Here is a 25,941-nt window from a genome sequence, read left to right on the forward strand (position 1 = left end):
TAACAAGATGACCAGTTATTGTTGGATCAAGTAGCCTGATGTTCCCCTTAAGATTTATCAGGCACATGATGGAATTCTATTATAGTACCTGTTAGTGTTGTCAAAGGCAAGACAGATTCAGTATCTATAACATCAGATGCCTGGATGAAGCCATGTGGTGAAGGAACGATAAGGATGGTTTCATCATCTATGGTGGTTTGATCAACTTGTTCTTCTATGGTAGGAGACTCTAGATCCTAAACAGTGGCAATAAAAAAAAAAAAAAAAAAAGACATTCTGACTCCTCTTTCTTAGTTTTCTTTAAAGATTCCAAACACATTTAGCTTTAAAAGGACTTAATATTCAAACATTATCCCATTTAATAAAGAAAAGAAAATTAAAGCTGAAAAATGCACAAAACAGAACTTAACAGAAGCCTGAATGTAGAAGAAACAATGCTGTTATGCTGGAAGGTTATTAAGGAAGGTTACTAACCTGTACCACAAAGACCTACTATGAACCACTCTCCTGAAAATGGTTCCATAGGTCCCAACAAACAGTTCTCAATCTTTTGGAAGGGTATGGGGGAAAAGTTTTGGTGCTAAGGCTGTGCAACACAGCTATCTCATACTTGTGAGGTCACAGGTGGAATCTGCATTTGATTTTGTGTCCAGAGGAAAAAGGAAGTTAATGGAGACCCTCTCTCCCCCCGTCCCATAAATTATTGCTAGGCTTTTTCCAAACTGAAGGTTTAAGGCTCAAGCAAGAAAGCTGTTCCCTTAATTGCAACTTACCTCAGTAACATAAGCACGGGCTAAAGGAGAAGACGACTCCTCTTGTTTCAGGTCGGTGTCAGAGATTTCTTCTGTTCTGACCATAACACTATTCATCAGTTCTGTGCTATTTTGGTCACTGAATTTGGATACATGAGCATCATTAAATGATGGCTCTACAGTTATCTTAGGCTGATGAATTTCATCTGGGAAAGTGTCTGCTTCTAGGGCATCTGGAGGCTCAGGAAAATCAGATGAGTGAATATCACTATCTACTGTCAGTTCTGCTTGGGATATGGAAGAAGAGATGTCCTCTGTGGCAACGGTCTGAATGATGACTCGTGGTGTGTGACATTGCACTGTGACGTTGTCACTTGTGTTCAACAAATGTTCTGGCTATAAAATGTCAAAGAAAACAATCAGTGGCAAAATGAGAAAATCCCTACCAGACTTCAGTTATAAGCGACAATTATCATTTATAATTTATAGGTGGTACCCTACTGTCCCCTCCCCTGTTCTCTTACCTCTGGAACTGCAGTGTTCTTACCACTGTTTTTCTAGGACCCCTCATCCCCATCATTCCATCTCATGGAAGGAGACACATGGGATTAAGGGTTATGCCTCAGTGAAGGCAGAGTGATGGTGTAAAACTATGTTCCTGAGACAACAGCAGTAGGAGAAATTGTTTAAATACATGGACTACATTAGTTCTGGTTCTTAAACTCTGTTATCAATTAGTCCTGGTCCCTAACATGTAGGTAAACACTTAAACAGAGAACATAATCATTTTCCCCCTAGACCTATTATTGAAGGCATCTGGGTTCTCTCATGGTATTAAAAACAAAAAGCTTCTGTGACATCATACAGTCTTCTTTACAGAAACTAGAAAAACTAAGGAATTGACGTAACATACGGATAAAGCGTGGACAATGATCTGTTCAGGAGAAGCAGGAGCAGCAGCTGTCAGGGTTACTGTGGGACTAGCCGTCAGAGTGAGGGGAAGGCCTTGGCTTGAGCTTGTCTGAAGTAGGTAGGTACCTGGAGTGCCAGTGGGCTGTAAATGGAAAGACTAAAGGAAAAAAAAATTAAGAATGACACAGGTGCAACAGACTGAGTAAATAAGCTTATTTATTAAGTCTAGGTTTATATCCAAAATGGGGTCTTTAATATACTTGGCACAAATGTACTTCCCAATCCTGAAGGTGCCCTCAAGTAATAAAATGAAGAGTATAATATTGACTTGTCCTACGTCCTTAAATTTGTCTTAGAGATTTAACAGAGAGGCAAGGCCAGACCTTGAGCCTGCCCTTCACTCCCATGTATTTCTGTGGTACTGTCTTAGCCATTTATTTCAAGGCACCAAGACATGGTAGCATAAGCCACTGTGTCCAGTGCAGTAACTCACACACAGTCTTCCTTCACGTCTACCTAGAACATAAAGAACTGCCACTCTCTCCATTTTTGAAAAGTTACTACTACAGCAGCGCTGAAAAGATTTTTTTCATAGTAAAATTTTACGAAATACTTCTTATACTAAGGAGAAATGTATAGAGATAGTAATTAGTGTTGTGAACGACAAAAAGTATTTGATGGACAATACATTTATCTTATTATGTTTCACAGAACTGTAACAGAACTATTCAATGCCAATAAGCCCTTCACCGCCATAAGCTTCTACATTTGATAATTTGAGTTCAGTTTATCCTACTATCCCAAAGGGAAGGTATTTGCACTTAAAGGGTGATGTTGAAATCCTAAAGCCTGTGGTCCTGTGTACTGATGTTACAACAGCTCTCCTGGGACCAGCTCAATGAACCTTATTGCTAAAGCAGGCATAAATAACTATCTCAGGGAAGCGGTTGTGGGCATTACAAACTATTAGTAAATGGCGCCTGGCACACAATAAGATTCAGTTTCTTTCCTCCCTCTCCATAAAAGTAAAAGCTGATCATTTACAACACAACCGTCAGTAAATTAGATGTGGTCAGACAGTAAATACTTTATATATATGCATCTTAATTTACTTAAGTTCCTCTAATGTTCATGATTTTTTTTTTTTTTTGAAGCTGAGGCACTATCATCCTTTATTAATAAATTAGGATGGAAATCTTTAAATATTTGTGACCCAAGTAAGTAAAAACCTGAACACATACTCTAAATATATGTATTATATTATTTGGCCAGGGGGAAGAGGGGAGGTGACAAAATAAAGTTATCAACCTGTGACAAAGGCTATTATACATCCCTGATGTGGAGACTACAGGATTAGGAAGCGGAAGCTTTGGTTAAGTAAACTGCTAGCAGAAATTCCAAAGTTGTTCTAAAAGAGAACCTTACAGCCACACTGGCTATCCTCATGAGATGTAACTTATGCAGAGGATAAGCTTTTGTACTAACAGCCCCCTGTTTTTCACAGCAAATAAACCTTGACATAATTTAAATAAAACCTACTTTATATTTTTTTCCTGAAAAATAAGCTAATTCTGGGTATTACCATTTGAATGAGGACTTAAAAAGTTATTCTACGAGAAACCCCCTTTCTTCAAATTAGCAATCTTGGCCCTTTGCTCCCCCAAACCTCTTAGCATAGGCAACCATTCCTCTTTTTGTCTCTATGGATTTTTCTATTTTAGACACTTCAAATAAATGGGAATCAAACACGATGTGGTATTTTGTAGCTAGTTTCACTTAGCATAACATTTTCAAGGTTCACCCTTGGAGCATGTATTAGTACTTTCTTTTTTACTGCTGACTTAATTGTATGGTGACAGCACATTTTATATACCCATTTGTCAGTGGATGGCCATTTGGGTTTCTACTTTTTGATTATTAGGAAGAGGAACATTCATGTACACGTTTATGCAGACATGTTTTCATTTCTCTTACGTAAACCTTGGATTAGAATTGGTGGCACAGATATTAACTATACTTTTTTACCTTTCTAGGAACTTCAAGATTCTTTTGTAAAGTAGCTACACTATTTAGGACTTGGACTTTTAAATTCTGTATCCCCGGGTGCCTGGGTGGCTCAGTGGGTTAAGCCGCTGCCTTTGGCTCGGGTCATGATCTCGGGGTCCTGGGATAGAGTCCCGCATCAGGCTCTCTGCTCAGCAGGAGCCTGCTTCCTCCTCTCTCTCTCTGCCTGCCTCTCTGCCTACTCGTGATCTCTCTCTGTCAAATAAATAAATAAAATCTTTAAAAAAAAAAAAAAAATTCTGTATCCCCAAGGGCCAGTACAGTAAACTTTTTGGTTATATATAGTATTTGTTTATCAATACAAAGTCATACATGCACCCTCCTCATTAAGCCCTGTCACTTTTCATATGTAAAAAGAGCACATTATTGGTTTAAACCTATACAGAGGAAGAAAAAAGGGAAAGTCTTGATGTATGTCCTCATTTAATCATCTGGCCGCAGAAACATGGGCATAGTTGCACTGAATGCCAATCATGTTTTTAGCTCATTTGTTCATATGATAACAGTGCTAAAACCAGTGGTTTTTCTTATGCATAAAATGACCACTTTCTCTTTTGTGAAGTGTTACTCACTGGAAGAATCTCAAATGCCTGTAGTGTTCCACTGTTTAGTGTTATTGTTTCCGAGTCAACAGTAGCAGCAGGGGACTCTGTTGAAGCTGTGGTAGGAACAAAGACAACAGTAAATAAAACACATAATCTCATAGTGAATAATTTGCCTAGAAACCATTTAAATTTCTTATGAGAAGCAATCTTATCTGGGATGGCACCCATTAGGGGCTGTCTCAAAGCCAAATCCAGCCCACTACCAGTTTTTGTGAAAAGTATTACAGGAACACGGCCATACCTGTTTATGTTCCACAGCTGCTTTTGCACTGTAAAGGCAGAATTGACTAGCTGTTCAGAGACAGTACCTGCCAACCCTTGACAGCGATCACAAAATATTTCTAGTATTAGAAGTGAGAGTAATACACTAAGGCTAATTTACAAGTCAACAGGAACTTGGTAAAAAATAAAATTTCCTGGACATTCTGATAAGCAGTATAGGTTCCTGGAATGGGAGTCCCCAAACACCAGGCTTCAGTTTAGCAGCATTACTCTTGGGCCATGTAAACCTGAGCCAACGGCGTGCTTTGAACCTACTAGTGTTAAGTGTTCAGAGACTTTATCTGTCCTGCCTACCTCATGTAGTCGTTAGGAGGAACCACAAACATGAAATATTATTTCCAGGGCCCCCCGGGTGGCTCAGCTGGTTAAGTGTCTGCTCAGCAGGGAGTCTGCCCTTTGCAATCCACCCCCTCCCACCCCTGGTTTGTGCGCGTTCACTCTCTCAAATAAAATCTTAAAAAAAAAAAAAAAAAAAAAAACCCCAAAACAAAGGTAGTCCTATTTCAGAAGGACACATTTGGAAGACTGAACAGCCTTGGTCACACCCAATCAAGGTTATAAGGAATTAAGAGTAACTGGATGAAATGTGATCTCAACTGCACCTCTAGATAAATCCATGTGAAAAATGACTTGGAATCATCTTGCAATGTGTAGTGTTTATTCTTAAAATACTTCTCAGTGGGAAAGGATATGAGACACCTTTCAAAAAAGTGCACTTGATTCATGTTACTATTTCTCTAGTTGATGGAATCTTAAGATCAAACCTAGAATAATTTAAAGGGATTCCAGATAAATAACTTTCGTCATGGGTAAGCAAACTGAGCAGGGACAAATTGTGGCCAAAGACTAAGAATGGTTTTTACATTTTTAATTATTTTGGTTTTTACATTTTTTAAGGATTGTTTAAAACCCAGAAAATCCCACAAAGACCTATGTGGGCGGCAAAGTTTAACATGTTTATATTTACTATTCTGGCTCTAAAGTTTGTGAGTCCCTGACTCCTAACAAAGGAAGGAACAATCATATGAGATTTAAGCCTAAATGCAAAGAATAACTGATACGGTATAAAACTCTTACTAACATTTCTTGCTGGAAGAAATAAAATTATTCTACATATTTTTAAAAAACCATCCTGTGAATATTAAGGTACCAGTGTCTGCATTCCCAGTAAGTACAGTCACCCCAACAGCCAAGGGAAGTTCTAACAATCTCTGTGCACAATCTATAACCAACAGTAGCTCGCATATTTATATCGGACCAGTTTTTGCGATTCTTCAGGTTATAAATTTAAGTAAGCAGAGGGCTAAAAAAAGTTCTTCATGCTTTATTACACTGGTAGAAAGCTAAAGCAAATAACCAAACTTGAATTAGAATTTTAAGACAGGCATGATCATTTTAAAGGTCTCCAAGGTAACCTTGATAGTCACTGGATATATGGGTCTATGTAGTGTCACCATGACCAAGAGGCAGCCCACTGATTCTCAAAATGGTGTCATAGGGTACATTTGGAAATCCTTGGGTTTTTTATTTGCCATAATGATTAGGAAGCACTACTGGCATTTTGTGGGTGAGTCAAGGGACACTGAGCATCCTGCAGTGTGTAGGACAGCCCTGCCAACAATCAGTTATCTACTCAAAATGCTAATAATCCCCTGGTTGAGAATAACATACAGCAGTTGGTATACTTTTGGCAATGTCCCTTCCATAGGCAGAGCATTTAGGTAGACAAAAGAAACGAGAAAAAAGTGAAGAATCATCTGGTTCTGAGGATTTTATTCGCACTTCTTTTCTGTTACTCTGTCATGGAAAAAAGGGCAGAACTATCAAATCCTTTCCCCGTAACAACTATTCGGTTCTCATAATCTCATTAAACTGAAAAAATATAAGAGGCTAAAAAAAAAAAAAGGATAAAATAGTTCCCAAAGGAAAACTGGCTCTTCTTGAAGAAAATCTCAATCTCCTCAAATTCATTTCTTCTACACATGACTTCAAATCCACCCCCAATCTGTGTGTCTCTGGTTAATTATTACAAATGATGTGCCACCTTAGGAACTCTATTTCCTTGTCCAACTGATTTTAGGTAGTAGTCTATTAATCATTAATTCTTTGTGAACTCTAAAAGTAAGAGGATTTAAAATGGTTTATTATGGTTGGGAAGTTCTGTCACACACTCATCTTTTGTGCAAATATTAATTAAGCTAATGAACATAAAATGCCTTAGACTGCCTCTGTCAAACTGCACAAATTTCTGTCAACATTCTGGAAGAATGAAAGGTATTAGAGCCATTACCAAATCATAGAGGTCCAAGAGCAAGGAGTCTCCAATAGACACTTACAGACATGAGTGATTTGGACTGGAATCTGCAAGGCTGTCATGGGGCTTGGAGAGATGGCTGTATTGTCTTCCAAGCGGGCGACTCTGATCTGAACATGCTGTACACTGGAATTGGAATTACTGTTTGGAACTCCAGATCCTGATTTATTCTCCAAAAGCGTTGGGTTGTTTTTTTGATTCTCATGTAACTGTTTAAGACCCTTTATTAAGACTGAAGGGAGATGGGTAGACAAAAAGAACATTGATTCTCCGACAGACCACCATCTAAGCAGCAGGGGAGGTGGGGGTAAGGAGGGAAAGTATTTGGAATAAATAACTGCACACTCCATGTGAGATCTCAGCAAAATAACAATAAAAATATTTTAAAGCTATAACCTATCTGGAAATTTCTGGAAACATTATCCATCACAAGAAATTTAAAAAATTCCTAACACAATGTTATTCTTGCCACCTAAGATACATTAAAAAAAAAAAAAAAAAAAAAAAAGGCGCCATTGTGAGGAACATGAAAATAAGACCTTTGTTATGTCTTAGGGCTCCAGGATAAAATTCTTATTATTTTGGGAGAATGCTGTTAATGCAAAGTAGCTTACTTCCTTAGTCAGCTGGCTGTGAGTTGAACTCACAACTTGAGAGTAGCAGGCTTATCTTTTCCAAACAGTAATATGTAACCACCTTGAATTCTTGTGCAGGAAAGTCAAATCTAGACTTGCCCCCCTCCTATCAGTCCTCTCAGGTGGTAACTGCAATATGGGTGGGTTTATGTCACATTAGTATTCATTCACTGGTTTTAATGTTAGATTTATAAATTTACAACTATGGACTTAATTTTTAAAAAATCTTATTTTCATAGAGCCACAGTTCTTCAGTATTTAATTTTCCTTTGGAGAAATGGAAGTTGGAGCACTGTATCAAGGGGCATGAATTTGACTGCCTTTAATTAAATGAACTGTACATCTTAGTTTCATACCTGAGTGCAAAGCAGGCAATGAAGGGACAAACATGCTTGTGCCTCACTTTTAAGCAAACCCAACTTAGGATGTCTAGATTTACATCATTAATGAATTATGAATTTACAGTCTTTATACTATAAAACCACCAAAGAAAATCTCTGAATGACAAACCCAGTTATGTGAAGTTATTCAACACTTAAAAGTTGATTTAAACCTAAGTTTTCAGAAATACATTTTTGTACACAATATGTAAAATCATTTTATACACAGTTGTATGAGAACAAGAATGTATGTAAATATGTCTATTTTCATCTTAGGTGCTTTGAGAATTACACATCACATCAACTCTTCTCAAGGGAAGGAAAGACAGTTAGCCAAAGAAATAGAGCTGTTTCAGTGAAGATCTACTAAGATTCATTATCTCTTTAGCTGAGGCAAAGAACGTCTGACCTCTAAGTCCTGAGGAGTAAATATGGTAAGACAAGGGAAGGACTTAAGAAGCAAAAAATACATTACCAGGGAACGAAACATCCTTATGATTTGCAATCTGCCTTTTGATGGTCCACCATTTACTTCGAAGCCATTGTGGTGAACGGACACTGCTCCATCCCTCCGCTAACAGATCCCAGTTGATGTCATTTTCATCAGCTACATCAAGCTCTGCTATCCTACAGGTTACAAAATAAACATCTGTTAGATGTTAATTTATTTCTCTGGAAGAACCCTTCCCTGACTACACATAATGGCACTGGCAATAAAGGGGACAGCAGCTTATGTCATGGAGATGCTACTGTTAATTGCATGGGAAAGGACTGCAAGGGTGCAGAACTGCCCCCACAGCTAGGAGCTATGACCTAGCACTATCAAGAGCCTTTTGTTAATGGTACAAGGAATGGGCCAGACTATAAATGGTCAGAAGCCAATGAAACACTGTACAGGCAAGGGAGTAGCTAAAGGTTAGAACAGGGTAAGAACAGTGTTAGTGGAAAAGTGTTTTGTAATGTGTTACAGTGTGCCATAGCAAGTTATTTCCTAGATCTGACCTTTTCCCTATCTGTAATAAATAAAAACATTTAGAAATGAGCTATTTGCAGATGACTAGTTGAAACAAGTATATTAAAAACAAAACCCAAAATAAAATGATAAAAACAAAAACAATATTCCAGCAGCAACCAAAACAAAAACCACTAATTTAATAGTTCCACTAGATTTGGGGTACAAGTGATCTATATTTGTTCTCCAGCTTCAACTGCCATGATGATGTTGATTTTCAGGAGGGAGGAGCTTTTATTACTTTGATGTCTCAAACATGTCCTTGCTGGTATTTCTGCCTCGAGTCACTGAATGGTTGTACTAACTAACTTAAAAAAAAGAAAAAAAAAGCTCAGGATTATTACCTTAAAGCTATTTTTGGATACGTATGACATGGAAGCGCCTGACTGGGTCCAGTGTGAAGGTGTGGGGTAACTGTAGCCTGGGCCCCCTGCTTGGCAATCTTAGCACAGTCACCCAAGATTGAAGGGCATGGAGACTGAATCACCCTCTTCCCCTGCACATGGTGCCCCTCTGCTAGCATTGAGGCACATTCGTGGACAGTGGCAGGCTGCAATGCCACTGTCTGTGCCATACCTGTTCTGTGGGGAGAGAGAGGACTTCAGTCTCCACGCCTTCAATCTGGTACTTTGCACGAGCACTAAATCCACTAAAAAGGAACAAACACAAAACAAAACAAAAGAGCTCAATATGAAATGCATAGGGTCTGAAGGATCCTCCGTGGACCCATTCTCTATGGAAAGGATGCTTTTCAGACATTAGGCATCTAAGGAAACCAAAAGAGGAAACATCAATCAAGCCACCTACTGCTATTAAGCAGCTTTTGTCTTTCAAGGATTTAGGACGCAAACCTGAGGATGAGATTGATTTCATCTTCCTTGGTCCATTCAGTTCCTCCACTCTGTTTCCAGTTCAGGTAGTTGAGCCATTTAGAACGACACTGCTTTTCTGAGCGGGTACCCACTCGCTCTGCCACAGCTGCCCATGACACGCCCTGTGTCACTATGTCACCTGGCTCAGTGCTTGTCAATTCATGAACCACCTCTGCAAGTCTCTTTTCCTCTTCTTCTGTCCACTTCCCTGAAAGAAGGAGATCATCAGACTATTACTGCTATCTTCTATTTTGCAAATCAGATGCAGCCCTGATGGGAAGTACGCAAGAACGCCGCCAGTAAGTTATTTCTGAATGACTCTGGGGAAGGACACTGCACGTATCTACTAAGACAACTATGTTTCACTAGGCCAGGAAGGTTCTTGATACAAAAGCAAATACAGAATCCTGATGAAAAACACTGACTGACTCCTTAAGGAAAGAAAAACTACCCAGTACATACCTAGAAAGAATTATACACTGTCAGATGCACTAATAAGTGGGAAGAGCTTCATGGTGGCAAGATGGACACAAAACCTCACAAAATTTTTCCTTAGTCTTGTCTAGAATTCCCTGCTCTGCAGAAGTGGTGTGGCTAAGAGATCCCTCACCAGAGGAATGAATGATGAGACAAGTGGAGCAACTCCGATGGGCTCCTACCCACTTTAGTAAAATGGAAACTAGGTTTATACCATCTCCTTTCCCTACCAGCCCAACTCTAAGAACTATGACAGCACAGAAGTCTGAGACTGGTATTCACACATGATTTTACTCCAGGTTTTCCCAAAGCCATAAACCAGTAATGACACCAAATGATCCGCTTGGTCTTTTCTTAAGGAACTTGAGCATAAAAACAGTTTTGTGTTTTGTTTTGTTTTTTTTTAAACTCCTTTCACTTCTGTTTCCATTTTGTTACTAGTAGCTAAAAAGGTTAGAAAATTTCAAAAGAGCTGTGTGCTTGCATCAGGGATTCATTCATTCAACAAATACTTATTGGACCTTCTATTATGCGCTAAGCACAGTTCTGGATACCATATATTCAAGACAAAGTCCTGCTTCTACTTTAACATGGCAGCAAACGGTACTCACAGTGCCTTACCTAAAAACTCTGGGCCAAATTCTATTATCTAGAGCTCCTATTCCTGTTTCATTCATTAAGCTGTCATTAACACAGAATGACAGAGTTGGAGGGGTTTATGTTCTCTCTGTCTTGCAGGTCACAGGGCTGGTGGAGTCAATGGTTAAGCAGGAGATATTCCCCGATTCCACTTTGGCAGGGTAGGGAGGTGAAAACGGAAAACATACAACCAGGAAGGTTAAGCTTAACTTGAGAACCACTTTTCTTACTAAAAGACTGAGCACAGACTGTGGCTCCTTCAGAAAATTTTAAGGCTAAAATGGAACTATCTTACCTTCCTTCTCATATATGAGAACTACAGATCACCTATTCTAACCTCTTCATTTTCGAGGAAACTCAAGCTCAGAAAGTTATGTGAGAGCTGGTGCCAGAGCCTCAATACTGTTATTGGTCACAAAGGTTAGGATTAACAGTATCATCAGTGCATCTGTATATACTAAGAGTTAAATAGGCATTTGTTGTCTGTACCAGAGACTGAAACACTAATGACAAGTTTTTTTCTATAGAAAAATATACTTACTTGCTTGAAATAAGCAAAACAGAGCCATAGCACTGAAAGGTAACTTAAGCTGGGAACTGCCGGAACTAAAGTTTTTTTCTAGTAACATGAAGTTGATAAGGTGTTGTTTACAGAAGCTCAGCAGTTAGATGGGTTTAAATTAAAACTTCCTGTTATGTAAGCCTTAATAATAAAAACTTTCCCAACTGGAGCAGTTTTGCATTGCTACAAAATGGAAACATGCTACATCTAAAACCTCTGAAACGGAGGCAATGTGTCCCTGTGAACAATGTCACCTCACACAAAGGCAGAAAAATGAAGGCTTACTCGGGCCTACAAGGCACGAAGAAAAAGGAAGACTAGAAAATACAATGTGAACTCAAGCGAATGACAAATTGCTTTCCGGAAGAGAAGAGAAAGCAGTATGAGAAGGGGCGGGAAGCTCTGATGGAGACAAGAGCGGCCCCGTGGCAGCACTCACAGTACCTGTGTTGCAAGTATCCTTCATCAGTCGGCACCGATCTTTGACGGAAGACGCGCTTCTTCCTAGCGCCGCCCCTATTGTTGCCCAGTCATTGCCATGCTTTATCCGGAGCCTAAAACAAGAGTCTGCCAATCAGCATTGGGTTCAACTGTTTTCTCCCTTTTAATTTCATCATTTATTCTTCATTCTTCTTCTTCCCATTTGACTGGTTTGGAAGTTGTGGGCAGCAATACTTTGAGAGCCAAAGTTTGAAAGTGTGGCCTTTTTTTGGGGTCCACAGTTGTCTGTGGGTGAAAAAAAAACAGGCAGCAATTGCCTTTTTCCTGGGTCAGAGAAGAAATAAGTAACTTGGATATGTGTTCAAAAAAGACCAAATTTCCCCTCAGGTTACTGACACAATCTCCCAGGCAATCCCCAGATTGTTCCCTTTGAGCATGCCTAACAAGCTCTTCTCAGACATCTGAAAAAGTTTCCTAAGCTGCTATCACCATAAAGAGGATCAACCTTCAATTTTTTCCATGGTCCATACAATCCATCAACCCATACTTTAGGGCCCTACTCAACAAAGCAAAATTATTTTTCCTGCAAAATTGCCTTCATAAAGTAGAGTCCGCCCAGACATTAAGTGCAACATTTGCTAAGTCACCATTTTAAACTAAGCATGTAGCACAGCCCTGGTTTTGATCCTGGTTTCTAAGCCCAGTATTTAGTCTTCAGGCCACCAAGAATGGCCATCTAATCTCTTCTGTAACCCTTATTAGTGGTCTGAGGACACACTTAATTCAGCAACTCACTAAGGAAAAGATGAAATTTATGGGCGTGGCTACTCTGTGGACGTATGGACCTGAAAATTTCTTTTTATGGTCAATCATGCTTAATAGCAGGTTTAAATTATACCAGTCTACTAAAAATCTCTTGACAGTTTCAAAGTAAAAGTTTAGAAAAAACAAAGGTATTAAAAAAGTTAAAACCCAACTATCAAAATTCAGGAAAAGAAAAAAATTTTTTTAACTTACTCCTTGAGCTTTTCAATTTCTTCAGGTGTATATCTAGAAATTTAAAGAAATTTTTAAAAAGATCGATTAAAACAAAGAATGTTAAAAAAAAAAAACAAAAACTTAATAAATATCAGAATTTTACTTAGGGACCCAAATGTTAAGTCACTTAGCACACTGATAATATTTTAAAAGTAACCAACTTCAAAGTAAATTACTAAAAATTAAAACTGATGCTTCTATCTTCTTTTTTATAAAAAAATACTTTTAGCTATAATAAAAGTGAGCAATGTACATCTTTCTCTAGGAAAATTCAACACTTAAAACGTACTTGCTCCTATTCCACTTTAAGTCTTCCTTTATTTGAAAACTGGTTTCAGGCCCTCTAATATTGTAGTTATTCTGAAAGACTTATGTATGACACTGTAAACCAGAGCCAAAATGCAAATCTATGGTAAACTGTTACAAGGCACCAAAAAATTTTAAAAAACTTCTCTTCATTTCCCCTACCCAAGCATCAACACCTCCCAGACTCTTGCTCCAATGTAAAGGCTCTTTTTCTTTAGAGGGTAAGTACTCAATACAGCCAATGCAATGTTCTTTTTAAAAGCAGTACCTAATAAGCCATGTTATGACTACCTAAAATTCCCAAAGGGAAATTAAAAAAGTCAGTAACACCAAAGAATCATTGCACTGAAAAAAAAAAAAAAAAAAAAAAAAAGATGCCTTCCCCTAAATGTTACCTATAACAGAAATCCAGGCATTGTATTTAGAAATTTATTTATTTTCCATTCTGGTTTTATTTAAAAAGATAAAAAAAGGGTCACTAACCTAGGAAATGCTATACTATAAAAAAATAGGAATGATGTTACCAATGAATTTAGAGGGGTTTTTTCCTCACACCTCCTAAATCTTTACCCACTATAATATTTTTTATTATAATGTGACTTTATTATATAGCAGACTTTGAATGAAGATAGCTAAGTCTAAACTCTGACATATAAGGTGATTGAGATTCTAAGTTCTAAGAGGCCTTATTATAATGAGATTTCCATAGTTACAACATGGACCTGGGGAAAAAAAATATTAACACAGCAAACAGTAATTCATAGCTGTTTCCAATTAAAATCCTGCTCATATTTTAAAAAAAAGATAGCTCTTTAAATATTTCTCCTAATTACATGAAAACATGCAGCATTACAAGTTTTCATACTTTCCCACATGGTTTCTGTCATCATACATGCGAAGCACTCTTCTATAAACTGCAAACAAAGGCCGGTTCAGACCCCATGCTATAGTCCTGTAGAAATCTTTTCTTTCGTCTTTTGACATCTCAAAGATGATTTCTGTAGCATCTTTTATTCCGCGTGCCTAAATGGGTTACATTTCTTTGATTTAGGGATTTCTGATAAAATGCATATGGATATACTATGCTTTTTAAAAGTTGTTTTTTTATTTTCAAGATCAATGGCATTTAGAAAAATAATGTATTGCTAATTCATTAATAAGTCAATATAAACTTTAAAATGTTTCAAGAGATAATAAAGTGATACTTAAATGCTCCAAAAATAAACTACTAAATTCATAAAGTCATGTTGTGTCAACACCTTTTAAAATTATAAAAAAATTAATATCTAAAGAAAGAAGAAAATCACAAGAATAAAATTAACAGAATTAGGAATCAAATAAGTAACAGAAACTATAAACAATGCTAAAAAATGGTACTTTGAAAAGACTCATCAAGACTAATAAAATATGAAAAGATAAACTATGGCAAAACTAAAAGACAAAACACTGGAAATGAAAAAATGGGGCCTAAGTAGAGATGCTACAGAGATTAGACAGTTGAACATTATGAAAATTCTATGGCCATAAATTTGAAAACTTACATAAAATGAATAAACTCCTAGAAAAAGTCAACTTACCAAAACAGACTCAGGAAGAGATAGAAAATCTAATAAGCACAGACCACCAAGAAAATTTAATAGTTATTAATAATTTTTCACAATGCAAATACCAGGCCCACATGACTTCATAGGTAAATCCTACCAAACAATCAAGAGAAACATCATTCTGATTTTAAACTATTCTAGGGTATAAAAAAACAGGGGGAACACTTCCTCATTCGTTTTATTAGGCTACTATAAACTCAACAGCAAAACCAGACAAGGACAGTTTCAGAAAAGAATTTTTAGGTAAGTTCGTTCTCTAACACAGATCCCCCAGTCCCTAAAATATTGAGCACCAGCAATGTATAAGAAGGTCAGTAATCAATACAGATGGATACAGATGGTAAGCTTATTCCAGGAATTTTGTGTTAATTTAAAAAAAATATTATTATAGCATTAATTATTAAATTTACGGAAGAAGTGTAAATAGCTATAGATGTGGAAAGAACATTTGTAACATAGAACATTCATAATTACACTCCTAGTGAATTTGGATTTGCTGATAACCTAATAAAAGAAAATATATAAAAAGCATAGGCTGAAAAAGAGAAATCATTTACAGGTGTTATATATGTAGAAACTTAAATGAGTAGCAAATTCTCATTACAAAATCAATATACAAAGTTATTTGCATTTCTATACAAAGATCAAAAAACGTTTAAAAGTTCTCATTTACAGTATCACCAAAATTAAAAGCAACAGGACTAAATCTTAGACAAGTTATACAAGTCCTTTGCGGAGGAAAACAAAGTACCAAAGGCATTAAACAGGAAGCCACTACAACAGACAGTATACAGTGTTCTCTAAAGGAAAATGGAATACTGTAAAGATGTTAATTACCCTCAAATTGATGCACAGATTCAGTGCAGTCCAATAAAAATTCCAACAGTTTTCCATTCTCTGCAACTCGATTCTAAGCAAAGGGTCAAAAAGGGGCAAGACATTCATAAAGAGACTTGCCCTATCAGATGCTGTGATTTCTCTAGGTAGTGTCATCTATACTAGTACCAAGTATCAACAAACAGAACCTGGTAACTAATTAGAAACCTACAAAGATTTGTGGAAGCTTGATTTGGAACAATATGGACACTGCAGATTGGAAGAAGACGGACATTCCATAGCAATGCTGGGACAACTGCCTTCCATATAAAACCAAAAATAAAATCAAAACAAACCAACAAAAAAACCCCAATAGTGAAACCCTATCTCAGAGCTATAGGAAAAAAAAAAAATCAACATGAAAGACAAAACTATAGAACTTTTATGTGACAATATATAGGGCATATCTTTATGCCCTTGAAGCAGAGAAGGATTTCCAAATAACCATGTAAAATATAAAAGTAAAAAATGATTTTGATATTGAAATTAAGATTCTTTTTCATCAAATGACCCCCGCAGAAAAGGAAAAGATAGGCTACTGAATTGAGACAAGATACCTGTCAGACAAATAAACAAAAAGCCAGCATACATTAAGAATGTCTAGAGAATGAAAAAGATAACCCTGCAAAAAACTGATCAAATAACAAACAAGAATTTCAAAGAGGAAACCTAGAAAGTGGCCAGTAAGCATATAAAAGTATGTTATCAGAGGAATACAAATTAAAATCCATAATAAAGTAGCGTTCACACCCATCAAATTTGTTTAAATTCATAGCAAAAAAACGAAAGACCCCAAATGACCATTAACTGCACATGGATAACTTACAGTATCTATACTGGCATTATGAAATACAGCTAAATAAAAAAAAATTAACAGGGTATGGATCACAAAAGCACAGTAATAAACAATAGAAGCCAATTATAGAACACCCAGAGAATCAAACTATTTACATAAATTTCAAAAAGAGATAAAATTACACGGATGTGCATTTTATACATTCCTTGAAATGCATAAAACTTCACAGGAAAAAGTTTCTACATTTTATTTTTCTATTATTTATTTATTTTGGGGGGGGGGTAAAGATTTTTATTTATTTATTTTGACAGAGAGACAGAGATCACAAGTAGGCAGAAAGGCAGGCAGAGAGAGAGGAGGAAGCAGGCTCCCCGCTGAGCAGAGAGCCCTATGCCGGGCTCGATGCCAGGACACCGGGATCATGACCTGAGCAGAAGGCAGAGGCTTTAACTCACTGAGCCACCCAGCCGCCCCCTATTAATCTTTTTTTTAAAGTCAGCTCTACACCCAATGTGGGGTTTAAACTCATGACTGCAAGTCAAGAGTCACACTCTACTGAATGAGCCAGCTAGATGCTCCAAGTTTCTAAATTTTAGAATTTAAAATCCTCTTATTCCAGTTCTGCAAATAATTAAATCTAACATTTACAATCTAAATATATGAAAGGCACTGTGTTGCAGGATGACCATATACTGAGATGAAAATGCTTCTGGTCTTTTTTCCACTTGTATCATACTTTCATTTATCTGATGTCTAATTAATTGGTTTAAAAATGGCTCCACATGGGGCGCCTGGGTGGCTCAGTTGTTAGGCGGCTGCCTTCAGCTCAGGTCATGATCGCAGGATCCTGGGATAGAGCCCCACATCGGGCTCACTGCTCCACGGGAAGCCTGCTTCTCCCTCTCCCACTCCCCCTGCTTGTGTTCCCTCTCTCGCTGTGTCTCTCTGTCAAATAAACAAATAAAATCTTAAAAAAAAAAAAAAAATATATATATATATATATATATGGCTCCAGTGTTCTTAAACAGCAGCACATAATAAAAACCATGATCAACTATCAAACCAGGTATCTTTTTCCAAGATCAGTATGCCTTTTTGGACGTTTCCTATCTCTGCCAATCCATTCCTCCTTCTCCCAGGCATCCAAAATAAAACACCCTGAAGTTACTCCAAATCCTCCTTTTCCCTCTTCTCTGACATCCAGTCACCAGGTGTCCTTACCGACCATCTGCTTATCTGCCAATTCTTCCACCACTCTAGTTTTACGAAGTCCTTATCTCATCCAGTCAAGCAATCTCAAATCAGTCTAAAAGATTTAGATCTCAAAGATCTCGCATCAGTCACATTCCCGCTCTTTACTCAGAATTGAAGGGGTCCTTGAAAACCATCAATTCCAATCCCCTAGACAAGAAACCAGCTTAATTCCCAAAGTTCAGAGTTCTTATCATTTGTTACTCCCTAATATAAACCTGCAGCATTTTTCAAGCTTTAACTAAAGTTTATGTGGCCGGTGGACATACACTTTCAGTGGTCACTGCATTTGTGTTTCTCTTAAAAATATTAGTTTGGTGGGAAGGATCTTTATTCATTAACAAAGAACTGAAGTTTTTTAATTTACTCCTTAGAGTTTACAGAGCTTAGCTCAGGAACAATGCAGATTAAAATCAGGTTTAGGAATATGGACATTCTAGACACCAATATATTTATAGCAGTGAAAAATTTTATCAACCACCTAAGTATCAAACAATAGGAGAATGGTTAAATAAATGCTGTACACGTCCCATTCCCAAACAATGTTGATGGTCTGTATTTCAAACATGCGCTAACTCCAATAAGGGAATGGTCAGCAAATTACTAGAAAAAGTCCCTTGAAAAGAGCACAGACCTACTCCACCAATCCCTCACTCAACTAAGTTACTAGTTTTTCTCATTTCCTATAAGACAGTTCTACTTCTTTGGACTGGACTTCAAAGCCAAGTTTCCACATAATTACTCGTTTCAAGTTAAAGGGACTAATTTAATGTGCTCTGAGTTTCATTTGACTCCTTGGTGCTCGGCATTTGCTCATGCTCCCTCCAGCCCCATTCTAGCCCAAGTTCTCTTCCTTTGAAGACTCCACTCAAAAAAATAAAATAAAATAAAATAAAATAAATAAATAAATAAATAAATAAATAATAGGGGTGCCTGGGTGGCTCAGTGGGTTAAAGCCTCTGCCTTCGGCTCAGGTCATGGTCTTGGGGTCCTGGGATTGGGCCCCCCATTGGACTCTCTGCTCAGCGCCTGCTTCCCCCACCCCCGCCCCTGCCTGCCTCTCTGCCTACTTGTGATTTCTGTCAAAATAAATAAATAAAATCTTAAAGAAAAAAAAAGACTCCACTTAAATCCTTGCTCTTCCAAATATTTTCCATAACTGTCCTAACCCTAAGAATATACTCTTCCTTCTCCAATCTCATGCAGAATTCACAACATGTATCACTTACATGGTACAAAGCCTTACTCTTCACCTGCTTTTAACACTCCCAAATGAATTGCTGGCTTTTAAAAGCCAACACTGTGTATTATAGCAATTCATATCTCCAGTACCTCAAAAATACTATGTTCAAGAGACATTTAATGAAAAGGATGACTTAGCTAACCACATATAAGCCTCAATGGAAAAATGAACTAAAATTATTCATTTTTTTAAAAAGGGGAAGACTCATGTTGTAAATACACTCAAAGAAGACATGAATCTTAGGCTTTAGACAATACAAGCATAAACTAATTTACAGGCTGCTTGAAAGATTCTGAGAAGCTATTAGGATCTGCCTAAATTTCAGGTGTTGACTAACACAGTAAAGTTGTGTTAAACTAAAAATTTGAAATTCATTAAAAAATAGGCTATAATTATACACCTTAAAATTATGAAGCTATGACACATTAACCAATCATCCATTAGAAAAACTACTGAAAAGCTCCTTATAAAGTATATACAATGATGCTTTGATGATTTTTGCAATTGGCAATGAAAGAATTTGTGAAACAAAAAATGTCATAAAATACCTTTAGATAGCGTTCAATATTGTTCATCAAAATATCAATTTCTTCCTTAGACCACATCCCCTGTTTCCATTTATGTCCTTTAAAAGAAAAGAAACAATGTTATAGAAAATGTTATCCCTCAAGAGGAATAAAATACTGCAAATTTGCTTTGTGATTAAATAAATTATCTATGGGAACAAAATATAGCTACTTTTTTATTCATCTGAAATCTGAAAGATCCCCAATAGTTGCTTTTGTAATCTCTTTTGAGTAAACTCCAAGCCCAAGGTGGGGCTTGCTTGAACTCCTGACCCTGAGATCATGGGTCACATGCTCTACTAACTAAGCCAGCTATGTGCCCCATTACCTCTGGTTTGTAAGAAAGAATACGTTCACTCCTAGGGCACCTGGGTGGCTCAGGCAGTTAAGTTGTCCAGCTCTTGTTTTTGGTTCAGGTCATAATCTCAAGGTCGTGAGATGGAGCCCTCTGTCAGGGTCTGTGCTCAGTGTGGAATCCGCTTGAGATTCTGAGATTCAGTCTCCCTCTCCCTCTGCCCCCCCTTCTCTTATACTCTCCTTCTCTCTAAAATAAATAAATAAATCTAAAAAAAAACAAAAAACAAACAAACAAAAACAAAAAACACCAAAAAACCCCAAAAACCAAACCAACAACACTTAATTCTACTGAATAAAGAAAATAATAAGTAAAAGTGTAAGAATTTATTACTTCCTCTCAGTTATGTATGTCTTATTCTTGGAGCAATATAGGCAAGCTAAAAGACATGAAAATTACAAAAAGCCAAATCATGCTCAAAACTGTCTGAAAAATTCACCAATGAAAAAAATAATTTTATGGGCAAAAGAGCATGCACAAATGATTCTAGAACAAGGTAAACATACTATGTTGGATATGAAGCAAATAATATATTTATAATGAGTATTTACTATGCAGTGGATGAATGCAATTCCTTTCCTTAACTTCAGAGTGGTGTAAACATAATCCCCACTTTCTTGTAGCAGCTCCCCACCAATCCTCATGAACTCCAGAGCACTATAAACAATTTAAACCTCTAAGCCGCTTATCAGACCAAGAGTTTTGAAGACTTGACTTCCCACTCCCATGTGAAGTAACTACTTTCTTTTAAATGCCACCCCTGTGCATTTGTTTATGATTTACTGCATCTCAGAGAATTATGACCATTGAAAAACAAATGTTGGTTTCATGGTCTCATTCAGAGCCAAAGGTAATCAATCACAAAAACTCAATTACTGTAACTACTCAATCACAATTACGAAGTCCTCAAAATCCTGATGACTCCGAGTTCTTCTTACCTCCTCTTTTTTTTCCAATGGACACTGAAATTCATATTACTTCTTACCTTTGTTAGTCAGAGAATCCTTATCTTCTTTAGTTGTAAACCATGCTTGGCTAACTGCTGAAACTTCCTCATTACCCAAGGGAGATATATCATCTAGTTGTTCATTCTGTAGAATCTTGAAGGGGTAAAGGGTGGAAAAAAAAAGTATAGCTTTATTTAATACAACTTGATTCATCTTTACCTGCAATACTAAACATTATAAAAACTCTAATCTATGGAAAAACAATTTTTTTTCCTGTTTTTATTATGACAGTATGAAAACAAACTTGCCAGCATTAACAAAATATGACCTTCATTTAAGTAAGTTAACTCCGTACTAGTGGCACAACTTCTATAGAATAGTAGCTAGGGTTCCAGTAAGTACTTAAAGAAATACAAGATATCTAAAGCCATCTGTTTATTTATATATGTAAAATAAGCTCATACATATAATAAAATAGAAAGGTTTCATTTGACTGTCATGATTGTTCAGGTCCCTAAGGTAGTTTGCTGCCAGAATATAGTCTTCTGTAATGTTAATCTCTTGCTAAATTTAAAGGATTAATAGGCCAAATCAGAAGACATAGCAAAATCACGGTCTCTTTATGGACAGGTTTGTTTTAGCCAGCCTCTAGAACTGATTCCTAACCTCATCAATGTACCTTCTTCTCAAAGAACTGTATGTTATCGCTTCTTCTTCTTATTGCAGCTAAAGCAGTCTTTACTGAGAAAAGTGTAGTTAAAAACTAATAGCTTTATTGAGATATAATTCACACACCATAAAGTTCACCCTTTAAAGTATACAATTCAGTGGCTTTTAATATATTTATACGATTATCACACCAGGTACATTTTCAATTACAGACATATGTGATCTAGCAAATTCTGCAGGAACAAAACTGCTTAAGAGAGCTGGCCTTGGGCTAAAGACAGCTATTGTATGAGTAAGGAAGATGTGGCAACAGGGCTACCATTCGAGGGACAAGCCCACCTATCATATGTAGGCCAGGAAGACAGTCACATGCCCAGTGACCACTCAGCTCAGTTCAGTCTCCAGACTGGTCAACTAAGCTATGTCACTGGCCGGAGGTAAGTCCTAACAGACATTGGACTACTTCTTGAGTAGGCAGAAACTGAATTTCTAATTTCAAGAGGCACTGAAATCATCCTGCTTGGGAAGATGGCAGCTGTCAGTCAACAGCTGAAGTACAACGAGGAGGAAAGACACATCTCTACTGTTATCTCGTTTTTTTAATCTGGAAATAATGAATGTGTTGTATTTAAAAAAGCACTGTTCTTAAATCCATGGACAAAAAGCTAGAGTCACTGGAGTAAGTATGAAAAGTTTTGTCACCCTATGCTTATCTGTCATACATTTTAGATTTTTTTGTTTTAAAGATCAAGAGGCTTCCTTTATAAAGGTGAGAACAGAGACAGACTAGACAGATAATGTCTAAGGTCTCTTGTATCCTGAACATCCCAACTGTCTAAGATTTGACACAGAGGTTATTCATCAAGGGTGACAGATTGCTGTGAGAAGACCTTCATATAAACAATACCCACTATTAGGAAATGTAATGTAGAAAATACTCTCTTGAGATAATATTCTTATATATTAATCAGCTTGTTAAAAAAATAAAACCACCATTTCCCAAAGTGAATCTAAATATACAGCCCACTCTTTGAACCTAGGAATATCCCTGTCATGCTGATTAACTGTTCTCTTTGGACAAAGCCTAATGCTTTTTGTCTCAAATTACTCTGATGAAGAAATACAAATACCACATACAAAGACTAAATACGTAAATGGTAAACATGTAAACAGCCATCAAATGAAGCCAATAATTATTAAATTTTAGCAATGAAACTTAACACCATCCGATAGCAAATGAATGGAGTATTGTAGATGACTTAGGCTACTCAAAGAATGTCTAACTATACGTAGTATATACATATTATTAAGTTTTACAGTATTTTACCCCCATTTTTCACTACTTTATAAACTCATTTTTAAAAAATTACTCAGATATGTTTAGTATGCTGTTTTTGACATGCAGCCTTTCTGAGTAGGTGTAGTTGTAGGATTTTATGTCTGTAACATACACAGACTTGGAAATCTAAATAATTCCCCCATGAAATACCTCTTGTAGCCACAAAGCACTGTAAATATTGGGAAATTTTTGAGTTTCTAATTATCAATTCTGAAATGGATAGTACATTAACTACAACGGTATGTGAAACAGTTACACCTGCTTTGGCACAGGACACCACAAAAAGCAGGCTCGTTCTGAACTCTGAACTATGCTTTCACTCACAACTTAATGGTATTTTTATGAAACAAGTATTAGAAATTATTAAATGTTTTCCATACACTAAAATGGTAATAATAAACCAAGAGGCTAATATCAAATTATAGCTCATTAACTTTTAAGAAATAACCCAAACAAAACAACCCTATAATTTGTCTCACACTGCCATTGCCCAATCTTTTAACAAGCAGGTTGTAAACCAAATCACACATGTATATATACACAGCTATTTTTACTGCGTTGAAAATGAAACAAAGTGAGACTATACAGTCTTTGAATTGGAAATGAATTTGACAAGCCCAGTTTTGAAGAACGTGCTCTATAGCTTCAGAGGACTTAGAAAAAATTCTTGTCCAAATCACCCACTCAAATCCAAGAGCAGATTATGAGGATCTGTAGGCAGGCTCAAAACTGTTTGATGTACATGAAAGACTCACTCCTTTAGAAATCTTGTCATTCTAGACCCACTGTGAAGCTCCCTGTCAAGAAGGTTCACAGTGCACCCACTGGAGATTTCCTCACTCTGATGTTATGTATCAACTCGTAACTTTTACACTTAACTGAAGGGTCACTGGAAAAATAATGACCTTATAATGTCTCTATTATCTACTTCAAAAATATGTTATTAAATAAAGAAATGAAGCAAAAGGACAAGATACTAAAAAGAAAGGCACAATCAGCCAGACGTTAACTTTATTTTTTTTTTAAGATTTTATTTATTTATCAGACAGAGATCACAAGAGAGATGAGGCAGGCAGAGAGATAGGAGGAAACAGGCTCCCTGCTGAGCAGAGAGCCCTATGCGGGGCTCGATCCCAGGACCCTGGGATCATGACCCGAGCCGAAGGCAGAGGCCTTAACCCACTGAGCCACCCAGGCGCCCCCAGACGTTAACTTTAAAGTAAAACAGATTTAAGCTCCAGGCTATCTAAGAGAGCAAAGAATTCTGATTACACTTCCCAGAAATAAGTCATATATAAGATACAAAGAAGTTCAGTAGGACCTGCTTGTTATCCAACCACTTAACTCAGGGTAAAATGTATCTTAGTCCTAGAAGGACCAAAAGGGACAACTGTTAAAATTAAAATCCATGTGAAATGAATAGCTTCCATTCATACTAAAATGCAACACATATGTAGCCCTTCTAAATCAGTCACCAGAGATACTGCTGGGTAACACTTAAAAAGCTTTATACCAATATCTTATATAACTGGTAAGATAAGATTTAAGGTTATTTAATAGCTCAAATGAGAACATCCTATGTAGATACAGAATGCACGTGCACCATCTGTCTCAACAGGTGTGAACCACGCTACAGGTAATGAATTTTCAAACTCTATCTTTGCCTACTATTCTGAGAGTCGTATAAGTGGGGACTGGAAACCTGAATGAAATAATAAATCTTACCTCAATTCTGTCCTTTGTCAGACAAATTATGTTCTCATCATTTTACCACCTAAGGTATGTGTTAAGGATAATCCTTTTGCGGTCAGTAAAAAGACTCACTATACCTGGATCTGGGTCACAGTTCCCTCAGTAATCTCATCATCTGCCACCTCTGTGGTTGCAGTCATGGTCACCTCAAAGCTCTGATCATTTTCTGAAACTTCAAGAAAAACAACAATTCAACTCCAGAATAGTAGCAGATTCTAATTTAAAAAAAAAAAAAAGGAAAGAAATTCATGGGAAAAAATATGTGATCATCTAATTTCCTAATATATTCCTTGCCATATATGCTTAACAAAAATTTATTGTGTACCTGATATACATACTAGGCATTGCTTTGGGTAACAGGAAGACAGCAGTAAGCAAATGAAACAAAGTCCTACCTTCGTGGTGCTTATATTCTAGTAGGGGAAAGACACAAAATGAACCTATTATGTCAAATGTTGATGAATAATGAGCAAAAATAAAGCAGAAAAGGGAATGTACTGGGGAAGGGGACTGAAATTTTAGTCTGAAAAGACTAAATTTTAGGAACTGAAAAGGAACAAAGATTTGAATCCAAATGACAAAGGGAACTAGTCACACAGGTATCTCGAGAAAGAACACTTCATGCGGAAGGAAAGCCAAGAGCAAAGACTCTGAGATAGGGGCAGACCTGGACTGTTCAAAGGAATGATAAGGAGGACAGTGTGACCAGAGAAGGCTAAACAAGAACATTAAGATACTGTGTGGGGGCTTGAAGGCCAATGTAAAGACTCTGGCTTTAACACTGAGAGAGGAAACTACTAGAAGACACAGAGTGACAATCTGATTTTTATTTTAATGGGATCACTCTGGCTCCTAAGGAGACAACAGTCTGAGGGCAGGAAGGGCTACAGTGAGATCACTTAAGAAGCTAATTCAATAATCCAGGTAAGAGAAGTTGGTGACTGGACCAGGGCAGAACTCAAGTGAGGGGTGATGAGTAGTTCAAATTGTGGATATATTTTGATTTGGGAACCAACAGGATTTGTGGATAAACTAAACATGAAAGAAACCATAAAGTCCAGGATGTTATGAAAGTTTTAAAAATATGACCTAGTGGAAGAATGTACCTGACATTAATGAACTTTTATTTGCAGAAGAAGCAAACGTTAGAATTTAAGAAGTTTCAGGAGCTTGGTTTTAAACACACTAGTTTGAGGCTGAACATCTAGAATTAAGATAAATTCTGGACTGGAATAAATCTGGCATCATCACC

The 25,941-nt window shown here is 37.0% G+C and overlaps 1 protein-coding gene across 4 annotated transcripts in view; it reads right to left on the reverse strand.

Annotated features, from left to right (window-relative positions):
• Positions 1 to 25,941, reverse strand: part of DMTF1 (cyclin D binding myb like transcription factor 1) — a 44,631-nt gene that overhangs the window by 1,443 nt on the left and 17,247 nt on the right. For 2 of the 4 annotated variants that reach the window (XM_032304301.1, XM_032304300.1), the window contains 13 exons: positions 24,767 to 24,861; positions 20,968 to 21,082; positions 19,610 to 19,686; positions 14,157 to 14,314; positions 12,965 to 12,997; positions 11,951 to 12,060; positions 9,808 to 10,036; positions 8,420 to 8,571; positions 6,952 to 7,161; positions 4,301 to 4,386; positions 1,666 to 1,821; positions 774 to 1,148; positions 89 to 236 (listed from right to left, as the gene is read on the reverse strand). In XM_032304301.1, the coding sequence (XP_032160192.1) occupies positions 89 to 236; positions 774 to 1,148; positions 1,666 to 1,821; positions 4,301 to 4,386; positions 6,952 to 7,161; positions 8,420 to 8,571; positions 9,808 to 10,036; positions 11,951 to 12,060; positions 12,965 to 12,997; positions 14,157 to 14,314; positions 19,610 to 19,686; positions 20,968 to 21,082; positions 24,767 to 24,861 (1,944 nt within the window). Of the gene's footprint in view, positions 1 to 88; positions 237 to 773; positions 1,411 to 1,665; positions 1,822 to 4,300; positions 4,387 to 6,951; positions 7,162 to 8,419; positions 8,572 to 9,807; positions 10,037 to 11,950; positions 12,061 to 12,964; positions 12,998 to 14,156; positions 14,315 to 19,609; positions 19,687 to 20,967; positions 21,083 to 24,766; positions 24,862 to 25,941 lie in introns of those variants that run through there. The other 2 variants (XM_032304302.1, XM_032304303.1) reach the window with 2 other exon arrangements.

The sequence above is a fragment of the Mustela erminea genome, chromosome 11 (genome assembly GCF_009829155.1).
Source record: "Mustela erminea isolate mMusErm1 chromosome 11, mMusErm1.Pri, whole genome shotgun sequence".
NCBI lineage: Eukaryota > Metazoa > Chordata > Mammalia > Carnivora > Mustelidae > Mustela > Mustela erminea.